This window comes from Castor canadensis, chromosome 11, assembly GCF_047511655.1.
Source record: "Castor canadensis chromosome 11, mCasCan1.hap1v2, whole genome shotgun sequence".
Classification (NCBI taxonomy): Eukaryota; Metazoa; Chordata; class Mammalia; order Rodentia; family Castoridae; genus Castor; species Castor canadensis.
The window spans coordinates 41,919,020-41,935,312 of record NC_133396.1 but is presented as its reverse complement, the minus strand read 5'-3'; the positions used below and the strand labels follow the sequence as shown (position 1 = coordinate 41,935,312).

Below are 16,293 nucleotides of genomic sequence, written 5' to 3'. Positions count from 1 at the left end.
ATAGTTGTTTTTTCCTTCTTTCACAATTCTTTTTTTGTATTGGGGTTGTTTTGAAAGCCCCTATCATCATTTCACTTAGCTTAGGTATTGTTTTTAAATAATGCTTATATTATACTCTTAATGACTTAAATAAATACATGAAGAATAAAAATGGGGGTATAGGTCCAAAAGGCATCAAAGGATTTCATACTTTAGATAATTGTCTGATACAAATTGTTTAAAATATGCATAGCTAAGATTTTTCATTTATGAATTTTGTAGGTGGAAATAGCAGAAATGTACTATCCTGCTCTGAAGATGACCCTGGTTCCAAAAATAACACTAAACCTACTAGAAAGAATCTTTGCATAGACCTTCCCAAATGTGACACTGGCTGTGTTGAGACCTTGTTTGGACTGAAGAACATTTTTTCTCCATCTGAAGACTTATTTTCATTTTTTAAGGTATTTTCAGTGTTTATTTGGAAAGTTGAATTTATGTGTCTTTTCATTTTCCCAATATTCTTTGTGTTTTGAGCCTTAGGTTAAATTTAAATTTGCTTATGGTTTTTATAGGCTTTAGAGTTCTGATTTTAACACAAAAGGTGCATAGGTATTGCTATAAATACATCTTAGAAGATGTAGAATAAATTTAGAAAGTTTTCAGATAATTTCAAAATAGTTTTATTTTTTATTTATTTTAATTTTAATTTTTTTGCTGTACTGGGGTTTAAACTCAGGACCTCAAAGTTGCTAGGCAGGTCCTCTACCACTTGAGTCACTCTGCCAGCCCTCAAGGTAGTTTTTAAATGAATGATCTAATTACTGAATTGAAGTATATGTTTTTGTTTTTGTTTTTTGCAGCAGTGGGGTTTGAGTTCAGGGTCTTGTGCTTGCTGGGCAAGTAAGTGCTCTCCCACTTGAGCCTCAGCTCTACTAATACTGGAGCATTTAGTTCTGCAAATTAATGGTGTAAGTTTAATTTTCAGACTCACTGCCTTTTTTTTGTTGTTTTTCTTTAGTGCTAGGGATAGAACCCAGTGATTTGCACGTTAGGCAAGCGCTCTACCACTTAGCTACATCCACAGTCCTATTAGTACTATTTTGATGTAGTAATTGTAAATCAATAAAATTATAAGGGATAGTAACTTAAATTTTGAAAAGAGAATAGAAACAGCTCTTTTCATATGTGTAAAAAACTGTTTAAAATATGTCCTGTTATAACATTTCTTTACTCAAAATTGCTTTTCAGCACAAAATCACAACAAAGGAAGAATGGCATAAACTCATCCAGCTTCTTATGGAATTCCACGTGCGAAATGTAGACTTTTTATATAGTAATCTTGAGTTCATTCTCCCATTACCAGTTGACATTATTCCAGCAGTGAAAAACATCTGTGGCTCAGCAGTAACTGTGGATGCCAGTGCAGCAACACCTAGTGTGACTTATCTTGCTGGGAAACAGTCTGAAGGAGAACAGCCATTGAGAAAGTCACAGAAAAAGAAGCCTAAGAAAAAGATGGTGACACTAGATGATAGTGACTTATTTGACACTGGTTTGGATTTTTCTGATGAGTTTATTAGCCTATCCCCTGAGTTGTCCTCAACTTTAGAAGAAAGCAAAGCCAGAGACAAAGAGAGCAATCCAGAGCCAAAGAAACTAAAGGAATGTTTAGAGTCTAACATTGAATCTATTCCTCATCCTCCTAAAACACCCGCAGAAAAAAAATGTTCTATCCTTGTTTCTCATTGTTTAAATTCTCTTACTGAGTTCATGGATAACATGTCCTTCTTAGATGCCCTTTTAACTGATGGACGGGAACAGAAGGACTTTAGTCAAAATGACTTTCTTTGGACAAGTGGAAAGGTTAAAAGTGGACTTTGTGATGAGTTCAGTCTGGAGAATAGTGATGGATGGACTTCTCAAACCTTTGGAGAATTAAAGGCAGCCGCAGAAGCTCTCAGCTTTACTAAATGTTCTTCCACTATTTCAAAAGCATTGGAATCCTCCTTGAATTCTTGCAAGAAATTAGGAGGAGACCCAACCAGTGATCTTACTTTTTGTGTTTCACAAAAGCGCAATAATGTATGCTTTAGCCAGTCAGCAGCTAATGTGGAGTAAGTCATCTTTCTTTCTGCTTTTCATTTCTCAGTAATAAATGGCAAGGGGAATCACTGGTTTCCTCATTCTTACTGCTGGTCTGCTGGCACTGTTGACCTGCTGATCATGGTGTGCCCTTCACGTTAATGGAAGACCAGCCTGATTGCAGGAGGACGAGGATGGGCTAGTTTTGGGAAACCCTTGAATGCTAGTGAAGCGGTCTGCACTTGCTGTGACAGACAGCAGTCAGCCATTACGATTTTTCAGTATGGACTGGTAGAGTGGCTCAAGTGGCAGAGCACCTGCCTACCAAGTGTGAGGCCCTGTAAAAAAAAAGAAAAAAAGGTTTTCAGTATGGCTGGGCTCCAGTGGCTCATCCCTGTAATCCTCGCTATGTGGGAAGCTGAGATCTCGAGGATGGCAGTTTCAGGTCTGCCCAGGCCAACAGTTCATGAGACTTCATCTCCAAAATAACCAGAGCAAAATGGACTGGATGTGTGCCTCACGCAGTAGAGCACCTGCTCTGCAAGTGTGAAGTCCTAAGTTCAAACCCAACCTCCCAACCAAAAAAAAAAAAAAAATTGGGTATACTGGCTCATGTCTGTAATCCCAGCACTAGAGAGGCTGAGGTAGGAGGATTGTGAATTTGTAGTCAGCCTGAGCTACATAGGGAGACCCCTTTCTCAAAAAAAAAAAAAAAAAAAAAAAAAAAAAGATTATGGGAGTGATTGGTGTGTTGACAAGAAATTAATCTAGAAGTGTCATCAGTGTAGATCAGAGACAGGGAACTGGTTATGTTTCGAATCATTACATTTTTTATTGGGCCTTAAAGCTAAAAACTAATGCATTACTTTTAATTTGCAGTGATGCTTGGAAGAGGACAGCAGTCATTAAAAGCGTGTTCTCTAGTCGATCTCTTCTGAGCCTCGGTAATAAGCAAGCTAGCATCGTTGAATACCTGCCAACTCTTCGGAACATTTGTAGGATTGAGAAGCTAAAAGAACAAGGGAAAAATAAAAGAAGGTAAAGATTATTTTAAAAAGTAACATTTTAGATAGCTATTTCAAGATTAATAAATATGCTCAGATGGAAATATTAAATTATATTGCTCTTTATAACTTTGATAGGTTCCTGCACTATTTTGAAGGAATTCACCTTGACATTCCAAAAGAGACAGTGAATGCACTGGCAGCTGACTTCCCTTAAGAGTCCTCATTAACAAAGCCTTGTACAGAGCATGTGGTCCGTAACAGGCATTTTTGTACTATGTTGATTTTCATGGAAGAATATTTCTCAATGTACATTTGAAACAATCTGTTTGTATTTTTTATTGCTGTGCAAATATTTAAAATGAAAATTTTGAGTTAAAATTATATATATTATTGTAGTTTTTACTGAATTTTTTAATATTATCTAATTTCTCTTTGGTGTAATTTTTGTATGTGAGTGAGCTGTTTGTAGGAGATAGAGCTGTCTAAGACATTTCTAAAGATGCTTCATTGCTAAACTAATCTGTAACCTTTCCCTTTCCTGTTGCCCTTTAATCTTTCCCTCTCCTCATGTCAGTGCTCTGTCATGCTGTACATATGAGGCTCATGGATGATATTCTTTCTAAAGGAAGTTTACAAAACACAGAACATAAAATTATAAATGCAATATTTAAGGAAACTTCCTAGGAAGAAAATTAAGCTTCATCTTTTAAAACAGCACTTTCTGTAAGTGTATTTCTAATATACTTTTTACCATTTTATCATTGAATTATTGAACATTCCAAATTACAGCTTTCATAAATTTTGTTTGAACCTCTGTATACGTAATATTTTGTATATTTTGCCAACTCAAATAATTTGCCTTGTAAATTTTTCTTTGATTTCTGCATCATTGATGTTTTACTTCATAAAGATGTTGATGATATTAATATATCTATTTTGGACAAGCTACTACTGTTCACTAAAACAACAACAAAGGAGGATTCTACCATAGGGCTTCTGCATAACAGCTATTTCTATTAAAGGTTATGCTGTTTTTTAAATTTTATTATTATTATTATTTTTGTTTTTGTGATATGGTGTTTGAACTCAGGGCCTCATGCTTGTTAGGCATGATCTCTATCACTTGAGCCACACCGCTAGCCCTTTTTTGTGTTGGGTATTTTCAAGATAGGGTCTCGACAACTATTTGCCCAGGCTGGCCTCAAACCTCGATCCTCCTGATCTCTGCCTTCTGAGTAGCAAGGATTACAGGTATAACCCACCAGTGCCTGGCTAAAGTTTGTGTTTTTGATTTTATCAAGGGATCAAATCAAGGATGTTGCACACATTCTCGGGAAGCACCCTCCCTATAAACATAGAACCCCAGCCCTATTTTGTTTTTGAGAAAGGGTCTGGATATGTTGCCCAGGCTGACCCCAAACTCTCAAGCTCAAGAGGTCCTGCTTCAGCCTTCTAAACAGCTGTAATTACAAGCACAAGGTATAATACCTTGGCAAGTTTTATGGTTTTTTTTTAAAGTACATATTTTTTACTCTTTTAGCAAGATTTTAAAACATCACATTTCATTTAAAATTATTTTGCAGTAAGATAATCAAGTGTGTTTAAAATCACTCCATGTTTCAAATGTTTAGATTGTATAATATCTTAATATTCAGATACATTATCTGATGAATTGTATTTTTAACTCTAAAGGATCCTAATTCTGTAATTTTTTTAAAGTATAGGTGCATACCTGTTTACAAATGTGTACAAAGACTTATTTTTACCTCTTATTTGTTTAGGCTACTTTTTCTTGTATTGATAAGTATACTGATATGATTAAAGATTAAAGCTAAGGGCTTTATGTGGTATTTAAATAGGAGTTCAAGATGTAATCATCTTGGTAAATGTATATGTTGTGTAGGTTTGGATATAGGCTTTATCGAGATTACATCCCTGTACAACTGAGGTCCTAATGGTGACCATTTAGCTATTAATTAGGTGTTTTGTTATTAGAAAGTCTCTGATAATTCTCAACAATTGATGAACCAAAATAAGTTAACTCCATAGAACTGTACTCAAGATAAAACAAAAAACCAGCAAATAGTGGGGGCTATCTTCCTCCTTAATAGAGACACATTTGAGATAATATGTGTGTATATATGTATATATAATTTGGTGGGACTGGTATTTGAACTCAAGACTTCAGTACTTACAAAGCAAGCACTCTACTGCTTAAGCCACACCCCAGCCCATTTACTCTGGTTTATTTTGGAGGTGGTATCACAAGAACTATTTGCCCAGGCTGATCTTGAACCAAATAGCTAGGATTACAGGCATGAGCCCAACTAGATTTGATATAATTTGGAGTAAAATTTCATGGTTTTTTTTTTTCTTAGTCATTTTTCAAATAGGGTCTCGTATTTGCTCAGGACTGGCCTCAGATCCTTCTACCTATGACTTCCTGCCTATAGCCACCTGTGTAGCTGGAAGTGACATCCAGCTTATTGGTTGGGGGGGGTGGGGGAGTGTCTCACTAACTTTTTGCCTGGGCTGGCCTTGAACTGAGGTCCTCCTGATCTCTCTGCCTCTCAAATAGCTTCTGCACCCAAGCTTTTTTTGTTGTTGTGTTTTTGAGGCGGGGTCTCACTCTGTAGGCCAGGCTGGCCTCAAACTCATGATCCTGCTTCAGCCTCCCTAGTGCACCACCACATCCAACTCCAGCTTTTCATTCTTTTTTTCTTTTCTTTTATTATTCATATTGCATACAAGGCTTGGGTCATTTCTCCCCCCTGCCCCCGCCCCCTCCCTTACCACCCACTCCCCCCCTCCCTCTCCCCCCCTTTCATTCTTAACTGTGACAGATTCCTATAAAGTTTAGATTCAATCTTGTGATGAAAGCAACAAATTTTGATGACTTAAATACTTTGCCCCATCCTCTTAATTCCTAAAATTGACACATTTTCATGTATAGCTATTTCCAGAAATATGTAGGAGGTAGAATGACATGTTCTGAAATAAATAACTGGATAGCTGGTGAAGAGAATAATTTCCTTTTTGACATGCACAGTTTGAGCAATCTACACTATTTCAAAGGCAGAGATTTATAAGTACACAATCACATATGTAAATGTGGAAGCTTACAAGTGCATGGCAAGTCTAGACTGCTCACCAACACTGGAGAGTTGTAGTAGCTTGTAGCAGGACTTCTCCTTGCTTTATACTTTTTTTTTTTTTTGGTGGGACAAGTTTAAACTTGGGACTTTGCATTTGCAAAGCAGTCACTCTACCACTTGAGCCACACCTCCAGTAGATTTTGCTGTAGTTGTTTTGGAGATGGAGTTTTGTGAACTATTTACCTGGGCTGGCCAGATCTCAGCTTCCTGAGTAGCTAGAATTACAGGCATGAGTCTTTTTTTTTCCAACAAGCATATTTTTATTTTGGATTAAACAACAGATTTAAAGCCAGGCGCCAGTGGCTCACACATAATCCTGGCTACCTAGGAAGCAGAGGTCAATTCTTTGTTTTTTAGGATTGCAGTTCTAAGCCAGCCCAGATGAATAGCCCAGGCGAATAGTTCAAGAGACCAAGTGACTCAAGTGGTAGAGCACTTGCCTAGCAAGCGTGAGGCCAAGTTCAAACCCTAGTATCACCAATTAAAAAAAAAAAAAAAAAGATTTGGGTTCAGTATAGAAGATTTAATGAGTCCCCAAATTATGACAGTCATAATGGAAAACTGAGAGGGATGAAGAAAAAAATGGAAGTGTGATATTTTAATCAAAAGATGGTCGAGGTACTTCAAAGTAAAAAAAAGTCCATTAGAAAATGTTGTGGGGTTAATAGATTTCAGCTGATAAAAATTGCCTCTTGCAGGGCTGATGGAGTGGCTCAAACGGTAGAGTGCCTGCCTAGCAAGTGCAAAACCCTGAATTCAGTCCCACATACCACCACCAATCAAAAAAAGAAAATTGCCTCTTATAGACACTGTCAAGTCACATTCTACCTGGAGAATAAGTTGTGATTGTCTTAAGTACCACCCAGAAAAATCATTCTCTGTTTTAATAATATGGTAATGCAAATCCTTAGTATAGATGGTGTTTTGTTTTTGGGTTTTATTTTGGGTGGTTCTGGGGTTTGAATTCAGAGCCTCATCTTGCTAGGCAGGTGCTCTACCACTCAAGCCATGCCTCCAGCCATTTTTTGATTTTTTAGTTTTTTGACCCAGAGTCTCCCTATGTAATCCACAAATTCTCCTGCCTTACCTTCCCAAGTGCTGGGATTATAGATGTGGAAGTGAGTGGTATTTGTTTTTATTTTTGGTAAGACTGGGATTTTTTCTTATAGTACTGGGGATAAACCCAGGGTTTTGTGCATTGCTAGGCAAGCACTCTACCACTTGGGGTATAGTTCCAGCCCATTTTGCTTTGGTTATTTTGGAGATGGGGTCTTGTAAAATATTTGCCCACATTGGTCTCGAACGAAGATCCTCCCAATCTCAGCCTCCCAAGTAGCTAGGATTACAAGCATGAGCCACAGTGCCCAGCTGGTATTTGCTTTTACAGAAAGATAACTTTGTTTCTTATTCTGGCTGTCTGGGCAGGCACCTTATTAACTGGAAAGGCACAGTATCTCAAAATAAAATATTTATTGATTTGGTCTTGACTTATTATTGCGTACACCATTTCACACCCAAAAATCTGACTTTATAAACAAAGAATACACTAAAGACGTGTTTTCTCCATTAACATGGGTATTCAGAACAGTTGGTTTTACAATTTTAGAATAAATTAAAATAACAGAGTAGGTTCATTAATCTCAGTGTTCTAAGGCTAAGTATCAAAAACTGCTAATTCATAGAAAGCAACAGCCTGTAGTAGTGAGTCATAAAACTCTTCTATCCGGTATGGGTCTGTAGGTAAAAACATCTGTCTGTAGTGCACCATCTTCTCTGGTGGGAAGAACACCCGTGGCTCTGCCTTCAGTACAGATTCGGAGAGGAGCTGCTTCACCAGTTCTTTCCCACTAGTGCGAGTGTCGCCAATCATCAGTTCAAAGTGCTTCCCCACTGCATTTCGATTCATGCTCAGCACCCGGTGCTGGCCGTCCTGAGCAAAAGCTCTATTTAGTAAGGCATACAACATGGCCTCCGTGATGTGAAAATGTAACAGTATGGGAAACAGAGATGAGTTCTGAATGGAAAGTCCTGTTTTTTCTAGAACATAGAAATCTGCTTTAGGCATCTTTGAAATGACTGAAGAAATCTTTAAAAAAGAAAAGAAAAAAGACAAAATAAGAGCGGAAATCATTAAGTTTTATGTTTGGGCCCCCTTTCTGTCCCATTGGTATCTTAAACTATTATAATCAGGTAACTTACACTGCTATTGAAAATTTTTAAATAACTGAAAAGCTTTTTTATGGGCAGCCCATTTCTGGTCATGGTTCTCTCAAGAACAAGCCAAGATAAGCTGGTCAGTCCTTGGAACTACTAGTTTCTTCCTCTATGAAATAGGCTGCATAATTTCTATTTTGAATATAAAATTAGTAAAGTTAAAGTGTTTATCAACTGTTTAAAATGTTCTAGGGTAAAGCACAGGGTTAGAACAATTAGCTAAGAACTGGTCATCTCTGCACATGACAAGATGCTTGCTGCACTACAGTTTTCATGAGCATCACCGTGATAATTCCTGCGCATTTCATGAGACAAGCGATAGCATTTTGAAAATAAGCTTAAAAGACAATGGTAATGTTGTGTAACATTAGAGTAATATAGTTTACCACTCATTTTCTCAATGTCTGCCTTTGACATGGGGCATTTCTTCAACTAATCAAAAAATCAAAGGTGACAAAAACAACAGAACAGTGAGAAGTACAAAAAGCAAACTCCTTCCTATTTACATTCCTTTTAGAACTAGAAAATTAAACTATACAAGGAGATATGTAGGAATGCACAAGGAGGTGCACAAGTAACAGGAATTTGGAGGTGCAACTGCCTTACCTCTTCTAAATAGACTGATGATGAGTGTGGTCTATTCATTAGTTTCCGACAGTCACTTTGCTGCCAATCCAGTACTGTCAATTTACGATCAAGGTGCGCCCATGCAATTCTTCGAGTACCAAAAACAATAGATACAATGCTCTTAACTGCCTAAAGCAAAAGGTCTGGTTTAATTATAAATGCAAACATTTTAACAGGTGCAAAGTCTAATCTACAAATTCAGAATCCTAACTCATTTATGTAATATACATTTATTTAGTTTCTGAACTGAGAATTATTAAAGTGTTGGCAGGGTCTGTATTAGATAGTAGAAAATAAGGAACATAACTATCTCATAAGAAATTTGGCCAAGCCATGTGGGGTGATGCAGGCCTGTAATCCCAGCTACACGGGAGGCAGAGGCAGGGAGATCTCGAGTTTGAGCCCAGCCCAGGCAAAAATTATAGCGACCCTACTCAAAATCAACCAAAAGGCTGTGGGCATGGTTCAGGTGGTAGAGTGCTGGCCTAGCAGGCACAAGGCCATGAGTTTACCCCCAGTACTGCAATGAAAATAAATATCACCATACAACAGTTACTGTGCAAGGAGAAGGAGCCAAGAAGATTTATTGGAGGACTAGGAGAATGGGTAAAATGATAAATGGGAAGTTATTTTACCCAGATGTCTGCAAAGGTAAGACTGACCTCTCACCTCACTGGAATAAAGACTGAGTGGGTAAAGGACAAAGAGGTAGAGACAGACTTCTATAGAATTAAGGAACTTGCTTTATCCTGACAACTACAGAGGGTCACCAAAGTGCTGTGCGCGTGCGTGCGCGCATGTGTGTGTGTGTGTGTGTGTTGTGTGTGTGTGTGTTTTAAGACAACATTGCACTATGTAGCCCAGGTGGGACTTGAACCTGTGATCCTTTTGCCTCAGTTTCACAAGAAGCTGGGATCAGGGGGTGGGGGGATAGGGGGAAGAAACAGCCCAAACAATGTATACACATATGAATAAACAAATTAAAAAAAAAAAAAAGAAGAAGAAGAAGAAGAAGCTGGGATCAGAGGCATGCATACCACGCCTAGCTCTAGAGCATATATTTTAAGGAATAACGTAAGATTCACATTTCAGAAAAATCACTGACAGCTGTGTGGGAAATGGACTGGAGAAGATTAGATGAAAGGTAAGGATTTGTGTTAGGTACTAATATGACAGAATATTAAAAATCAGTCTGGATGTGGGATACCTGTCTTTAATCCCAGCAAGCAGGAGGCTGAGGCAGGAGGAGTGTGAGGTCAAGGCCAGCCTGGGCTACATAGTGAAACCCTATCTCACAAAATAAGTAACAAAAAAAATTAAAAATAAAACACAATGACAGAAGGAAAAGAAATAGGTTAGAGATAGTGGGAGGAGCCTATGGTGACCAGTGTTTTCCTCCAGTGACTGAATGGCACCATTAATCAAGATGAAGATTGGAGGCAAATTAAGTTGAGAAGGTCAGCGAAAAAGAGGTGTTTCTTTGTTGTTTTATTTGTTTTTGGTGGTACAGGACTATATGCTTGCTAGGCAGGTGCTCTACCACTTGAGCCATGTACCCAGTCCCTGGCTTAAAGGCAGAATAATAGCCAGGTTGTGCTGGCACAAATCTGTGTCTCTGTCAGGAGACAGAGACAGAATTGAGAGTTCAAGGCCAGCCTGGGCTACAGAGAGACCCTGACTAGAAAAGAAAAAAGGCAGAATAGTTTCTGCAAAATGAAAAATACAGATTTCTTTTTTTTAGCTCAGTGGCTCTCAAACTGTAGTGTGCATGAACATTACTGAATCATTTGCATGTAGCAACTCTTTGTGCAAAAGATTTTTTTTTTTGGCTATACTATACTAGGGTTTGAACTCAGGGCCTTAAGCTTGCCACTTGAGCCACACCTCCAGCCCTTTTTTGTTTTAGGTTATTTTTCAGATAGGGTCTCCCTTTTTTGCCCATGGCCAGCCTCAGACTGTGATCCTTCCTCATAGCTGGGATTACAGGTATGTGCCTCCTAACCCAGCAAGATTTTTTTTTTTAAAAAAGGAGCTCACTACACAATTTTATCCACATATATTGACTTTAAAACCTAACCACAGCTGGGCACCAGTGGCTTACACCTGTAATCCTAGCTACTTGAGAGGCTGAGATTGGGAGGATGGAGGTTCCAGGCCAGCCCAGGCAAATAGTTCGAGAGACCCCCATCTCCAAAATAACCAGACCAAAACTGACTGGAGGTGTGGCTCAAGCAGAAAAGTGTCTTCTTTGCAAGTGCAAAGCCCAAGTTCAAACCCCAGTCCTACCAAAAAAAAAAAAACTACTCCCCAAGCCAGGTGCAATGGCTCATTCCTATAATCCCAGCTACCTAGAAAGTAGATATCCAGAGAATCACATTTGGAGGTCAGTCCAGGTAAATTAGCAAGATCCATCTCAACAAATAAATTGGGCATAGTCATATGTGCCTGTAATCTGAGCTATGGTGTGAAGCATAAATAGGAGGATCATGATCCAATCTGGCCCAAGCATACAGCTAAACCCTATCTGAAAGATAATTAGTAAAGCAAAGAGGGCTGGGGGTATGGTTCAAGTGACAGAGTGCCTGCCTAACATGAGGCTCTGAGTTCAAATCCCAGCACGCTAAATAAGATGCAACCCCACTATAATGTGAGTATAAACAGTTTTAGCTATGAATCTGGATGACAATCCTCCCTGAAAAATGTGGATAATAGCAAGTTTGAATCCCTTAGTTCAAGCCCCAGAACTGCAAAAAAAAGAAAAAACCCACATGGATGAAACATGTTCCTGATCAACTGAAGCAGTTCTATTCTGAGTCCATGAAGTCCACATCCATACAGTCCCTGAGTGTATATGCAGCATTCTGAGTATGTGTGCCATGCAGGGATACATGTAAATGGATGAGTATCTCACATACACACACACACACACACACACACACACACACACACACATGAGACAGTCCATAGCTTTCATCAGGTTTTCAAAAATTATTCATATTCCCCCAAAACACTGAGAACCACTGTTCTAGAAAAAAAATGATGCTTATTATTGTTGGTGGGATAAGAGAACATTTTATCAAGGGGTATTAACTAACACAGGACCTAAGTTCCTCCAAAGTTCAGTGTGTAACTATTGTGTCAAGTAACTCAAATACTATATATATATATATATATAAGTAAGAGTATGTCTAGATCCACCAACTAAACCTGAAGAACCCTGTCTTAGTACCCCCCAACCCAATGCTCAGAACAGTATTTTACAGAGTAAGTTCTTAAATATTAAGCAGTAAAACAGACCCTAAGAAAAAAGTGTATACCTTAAGTCTCTCTCTTTCAATGTCTGGTTTGATGAGCTTTCCCAGCTGGTTTTCCCATGACTTTCTTTTTTTCTTTCCAGTCTCTGGAAAAAGAATGGAGTTACAAACTTGAACAGCAGTTTTATACTGTAACAAGGGCACATTCACCAAACTCTCCAAATTTTGAAATGGCCCAAACTTTTCTCTGTGCTCTACAATATTGATGGATTTTCTTCCACGAAGCAATTTGAAAGCTTCAAGTTCCTTCTTCGATGCTGTATTCAACACATGCAAGATAGAGGCCTGCTGTTCTGAAGAGAAGAGCTTGTCAAGTGCTTTTCCAGACTCCTTTGCATTCTCATCACCGATAGCAACATTGGTAAGAATTTTCTCAGATGCAGAGAATTTTTTCCCGCAGCAGAAATTACGGAAGGCCTGAGTCAGGGATGACTCCAGTGGGACTGAAAAGCATCTCCACCATCCTAGAAGGAAAATTTAGCAAAATTTAAGTTGGGATGTCCTACTTTTAGTGTAAGTTACAAGCTTGGCAGGATCTTTTGCAAAGTCACATAGACTTGCATATAATTTAAGAAATACTGGACCATAGTAAGCTGTGCAGAATTATCTTTAAAATAGGTTTTAACTAGGGCTTTTGTTTTCAGGTTTTTTTGAGTTTTTTTATTTGGCAGTACTGGGGTTTGACCTTAGGTATTGCACTTGCTAAGTAGGTGCTCTATCACTTGATCCAACTTCCCTGCCATTTTTGCTGTAGTTACTTTTCCCAGATCCTATTTATGCCTTCTGAAGTATCTGGGATCACAGGTGCACACCACTGCAAAAAGTTTATTGGTTGAGATGGCATCGAGGGCCTAGAAACTAGTTCCTCCTAATCTCTGCCTCCCAAGTAGCTTGGGATCACAGATGCCAGCCACTGCACCCAGACACTTTTGTTGCTTTTAAGTCACAAGCAATGTCCTCTGATATTTAAGGATCACTCCTAAGTTTCACTACCTAGAAATTGTATTTTATACCAATCAAGAAGTTGTAGTTGGGGGAGGGGGGCAGTGGCTCATACCTATAACCATATCTACCTTCGAGGCTGAGTTTGGGAGGATCACAGTTCCAAGCCTGTCTTTTCTCAACAGAAAAAGGTGGTGTGAGCCAGTCATCCGAGCTATGGTGGGAGAATTAAAATAGGAGGATCTTGATCAAGGCTGGTCTGGGGGAAAAAAATGCAAGACCCTTCAAAACAACAAGAGCAGGAAGGATTGGAGGTGTGGCTTCAGTGCAGAGGCCCTGCCTAGAAAGTGTGAAGCCCTGGTGAATTCAAACCCCAGTACTGCAAAAAAAAAAAAAAAAAGTTGTAGTTAAGGGCTGAAAGTATAGTTCAGTGGCAGGTAGAGTTCTTGACCAGCATGCTCAAAGCCCTGGGTTCTAGCCCCAGAACTGCTTCGTTTTTTGTTAAAATAGTAATTTCGATTATTTGACTTTTTAAAAATATTTGTAACATTACAGGGATTTACCTCCATTTCCATTTTCACTAGTTTTTCGTCTGGTGGAACTAAAGAAAATGAAATCTTATACATTTCTAAGAAATGTTTAGGGCTGGTGGTAGACTGCCTGCCTAGAAAGTGCTAAGACCCTAAGTTCAAACCCCAGTACCGCCAACATATACACATATTACAATTTTATATACATTATATGTAATGTACTTGCAATATACAAACTATATAAAAATATATATAATACATATTTTATGTACAGAATGTATTTTACATATATTTGGCGATACTGGGGTTTGAACTCGGTACCACTACATATATGGTGTGTGTGTATCTCTCTATGTGTACATATATGTAACGTGTATCTACCTATGTAGAGATACACTACATAGATGCGGTACTATCATCCATTCATGCTTGCTATCAGGCGCTCTACCACTTCACCCATTCTCCCAGCCCAAAGGTTTTATATTTAAGGATGGCTTTATTTCCTTCCGGACACTTCTCAAGATTTCTACCATGGCTAAGTTTTTTGCAAGCAGAACAAACACCACACGATGAAAAACTAACGCAGTGCAAAGCGCCTCGGACACGGAGGCGGCCGGAGGTAAGCAAGCTGATGCTGGGATCCGAATCCTCCGCCTGCCGCCCGCTCGGGAAGGAGCCCGAGAGGCCCCAAGGCCCGAGACTCGGGGACCACCGCCATCCCGTCAGCCCGGCCCGCGCTCCACGCGTACGGGACACGAGGAGAGCCACCCTTTAGGATCAGAGGCTGATGGCAAGTGGGAAACCAGCTGTACTCCAAACACCCTACCTCCCGCCTTGAGGAGCCAAGGACTGATCATCCTCCGATATTCGTACAGTCTTTCCGGTTCCTGCGTGCTTCACTCAAAAGCCCCCGGCGTGGGCTGGGCAGAAAGGTTCCGGCCGAAGCGAGGTGCGTCCAGAGGAAGCAATGCGTTGCCTGCGGTTTGCCAGCGGCCTTCTTCCGGTTGGATGCTGAGCGGGCGGGATCTTCCGGAAGGAAACGCCTAGACTAAATTTAGTCTGTAGTACTTAAGGTCGGTGTTTGGGGAAGACGAAGTTTATTGCAGACACGCAGGTTGAGGAGCGTAGATAAGTACATGATAAACATATCACAGAGTAGAGGGAAATAACGAGGAGACAGGCGAAGTGTTTGAGAAGCTCGGCAAGGAAGAGAGGGCAGGCAGGATTAGGGAAGGGCAAGGTAGGAGGGGATGGCGTGGGTACTGGGGACTGTAGTTCATTTGGAAGTATGGAGTTTGGTCTTTCAATGCAGGGTGGAAAGGTTGAATAGATACAGCAGATCTCTGCTTTTTGAGTTACAAAGTCAGACTGGAGGGGTGTTCCTAGAAGAACCAGCTATTTGTAGCCAATGTGAGGCTGGATTGGAGGTGAAGAGCCTGGAGTAAGGAGAGGAGTGGGGAAGCTACTGTAGCTTCCCACGGAAGAGGGAGCAGGGAGGAACTGAACCTGGGAGACATAAGGAAAGGAGAGAAAAGCATTCTTCCTGGAAGATGGAGACTTTAATCAGGTTTGTGAAAAACAGGGAATTCAGGAGGGAGAGGGAAGGTGGTAGGTTTGTGTTTTTCTGGGCATCAGTGGATCTCTTGTCCTTCTGGATATTTGTCTCGAAGGCACTGGGGATGGGAAGAATCTAAGTATTAATAAGAATTGCTCGTAAAAGAGTCGGTTGTGGTGGCACACAACACTTGGGAAGCTGAGGTAGGAGGATTCCCGACTTCGAGGTCAGCCTAGGCTAGCTACTGCCTCAAAAAAAAAGTTACAGTAATTTTAAGAATCTTGGTGGTTTCTGTGGAATTTGGGAATATAACAAGAAATAAAGTCAGCTTTTTTGTGTAAAATCTTTCAAATCAGAAGGAAATTATTTCCTTTCCATTCCAGAGGTCATTCACATTTAATGTGCTGTTACGGTTGAATTGCATCATTTAAAAAAGTTGGGTTGAGGCCTCAGACCTCAGAATATGAACTTGTGCCAGACACTGGTGACTCACACCTGTAATCCTAGCTACTCAGGAAGCAGAGATCAGGAGAATCGAGGTTCAAAGTCAGCCCTGGCAAATAGTTCTAAAGACCCTATCTCGGAAATACCCATCACAAAAAAAGGGCTGAAGGAGTGGCTCAAGGTGTAGGCCCCAGTACAAACTCCCCAGTACCACAAAAAAAAAAAAAAAAAAAAGTGAACTTGTTTGGGAATAAGATAATTATAATTAGTTAAAATGAGGTAGGGGTTAAGGGTGTAACTCAGTGGTAGAGTTCTTGCCTACCTTGCATGAGACTGGATAACCCCAGCACAGCACAAACAAAAAAGGTGAAAATGCCAGATGCAGTCCTGTAAGAAGTACTTAAATTGCTTTTGCTGAAAAGCACTGACTCTTTATTCAGT

The 16,293-nt window shown here is 39.6% G+C and overlaps 3 protein-coding genes across 8 annotated transcripts in view; 2 read left to right on the top strand and 1 right to left on the bottom strand.

Annotated features, from left to right (window-relative positions):
• Atad5 (ATPase family AAA domain containing 5) overlaps nt 1-5,790 on the top strand; it is a 46,022-nt gene extending 40,232 nt beyond the window's left edge. Inside the window, exons 20-23 of one of the 2 annotated variants that reach the window (XM_074046409.1) lie at nt 262-443; nt 1,231-2,096; nt 2,944-3,102; nt 3,207-5,790. In XM_074046409.1, the coding sequence (XP_073902510.1) occupies nt 262-443; nt 1,231-2,096; nt 2,944-3,102; nt 3,207-3,285 (1,286 nt within the window). In that variant the 3' untranslated portion in view covers nt 3,286-5,790. Of the gene's footprint in view, nt 1-261; nt 444-1,230; nt 2,097-2,943; nt 3,103-3,206 lie in introns of those variants that run through there. The other variant, XM_074046410.1, reaches the window with a different exon arrangement.
• Nucleotides 5,791-7,681: 1,891 nt separating this feature from the next.
• LOC109693259 (transcription elongation factor, mitochondrial) lies at nt 7,682-14,813 on the bottom strand. Of its 2 annotated transcripts, none has more exons than XM_074046420.1 (4): nt 14,680-14,813; nt 12,385-12,845; nt 9,047-9,196; nt 7,682-8,312 (listed from the first exon to the last, which is right to left on the bottom strand). In XM_074046420.1, the coding sequence occupies exons 1-4, from the start codon at nt 14,708-14,710 to the stop codon at nt 7,881-7,883; spliced, it is 1,074 nt and encodes a 357-aa protein (XP_073902521.1). In that variant the 5' UTR covers nt 14,711-14,813; the 3' UTR covers nt 7,682-7,880. The 2 variants fall into 2 exon arrangements, with proteins under 2 accessions (XP_073902521.1, XP_073902520.1); XM_074046419.1 differs by lacking the exon at nt 14,680-14,813 and adding an exon at nt 14,436-14,669.
• LOC109683327 (arf-GAP with dual PH domain-containing protein 2) overlaps nt 14,792-16,293 on the top strand; it is a 44,317-nt gene continuing 42,815 nt past the window's right edge. The window contains exon 1 of one of the 4 annotated variants that reach the window (XM_074046414.1): nt 14,792-14,926. Coding sequence is in view for 1 of the 4 variants with exons in the window: in XM_074046417.1 (XP_073902518.1) it covers nt 15,404-15,420 (17 nt within the window). In the remaining 3 variants the exon portion in view is untranslated. Of the gene's footprint in view, nt 15,421-16,293 lie in introns of all 4 variants that reach the window. The other 3 variants (XM_074046417.1, XM_074046418.1, XM_074046413.1) reach the window with 3 other exon arrangements.

What these genes read in the sequence shown, in the direction of transcription:
- LOC109693259 (XM_074046419.1), bottom strand. Translation starts at nt 14,571, where the DNA reads ATGGCGGTGGTCCCCGAGTCTCGGGCCTTGGGGCCTCTCGGGCTCCTT. An exon ending in TCCGAGGCGCTTTGCACTGC is followed by an intron (nt 12,846 to 14,435) that starts GTTAGTTTTTCA and finishes TTTTCCTTCTAG; the next exon opens with GATGGTGGAGATGCTTTTCA. An exon ending in TTGAAAGAGAGAGACTTAAG is followed by an intron (nt 9,197 to 12,384) that starts GTATACACTTTT and finishes CTTTTGCTTTAG; the next exon opens with GCAGTTAAGAGCATTGTATC.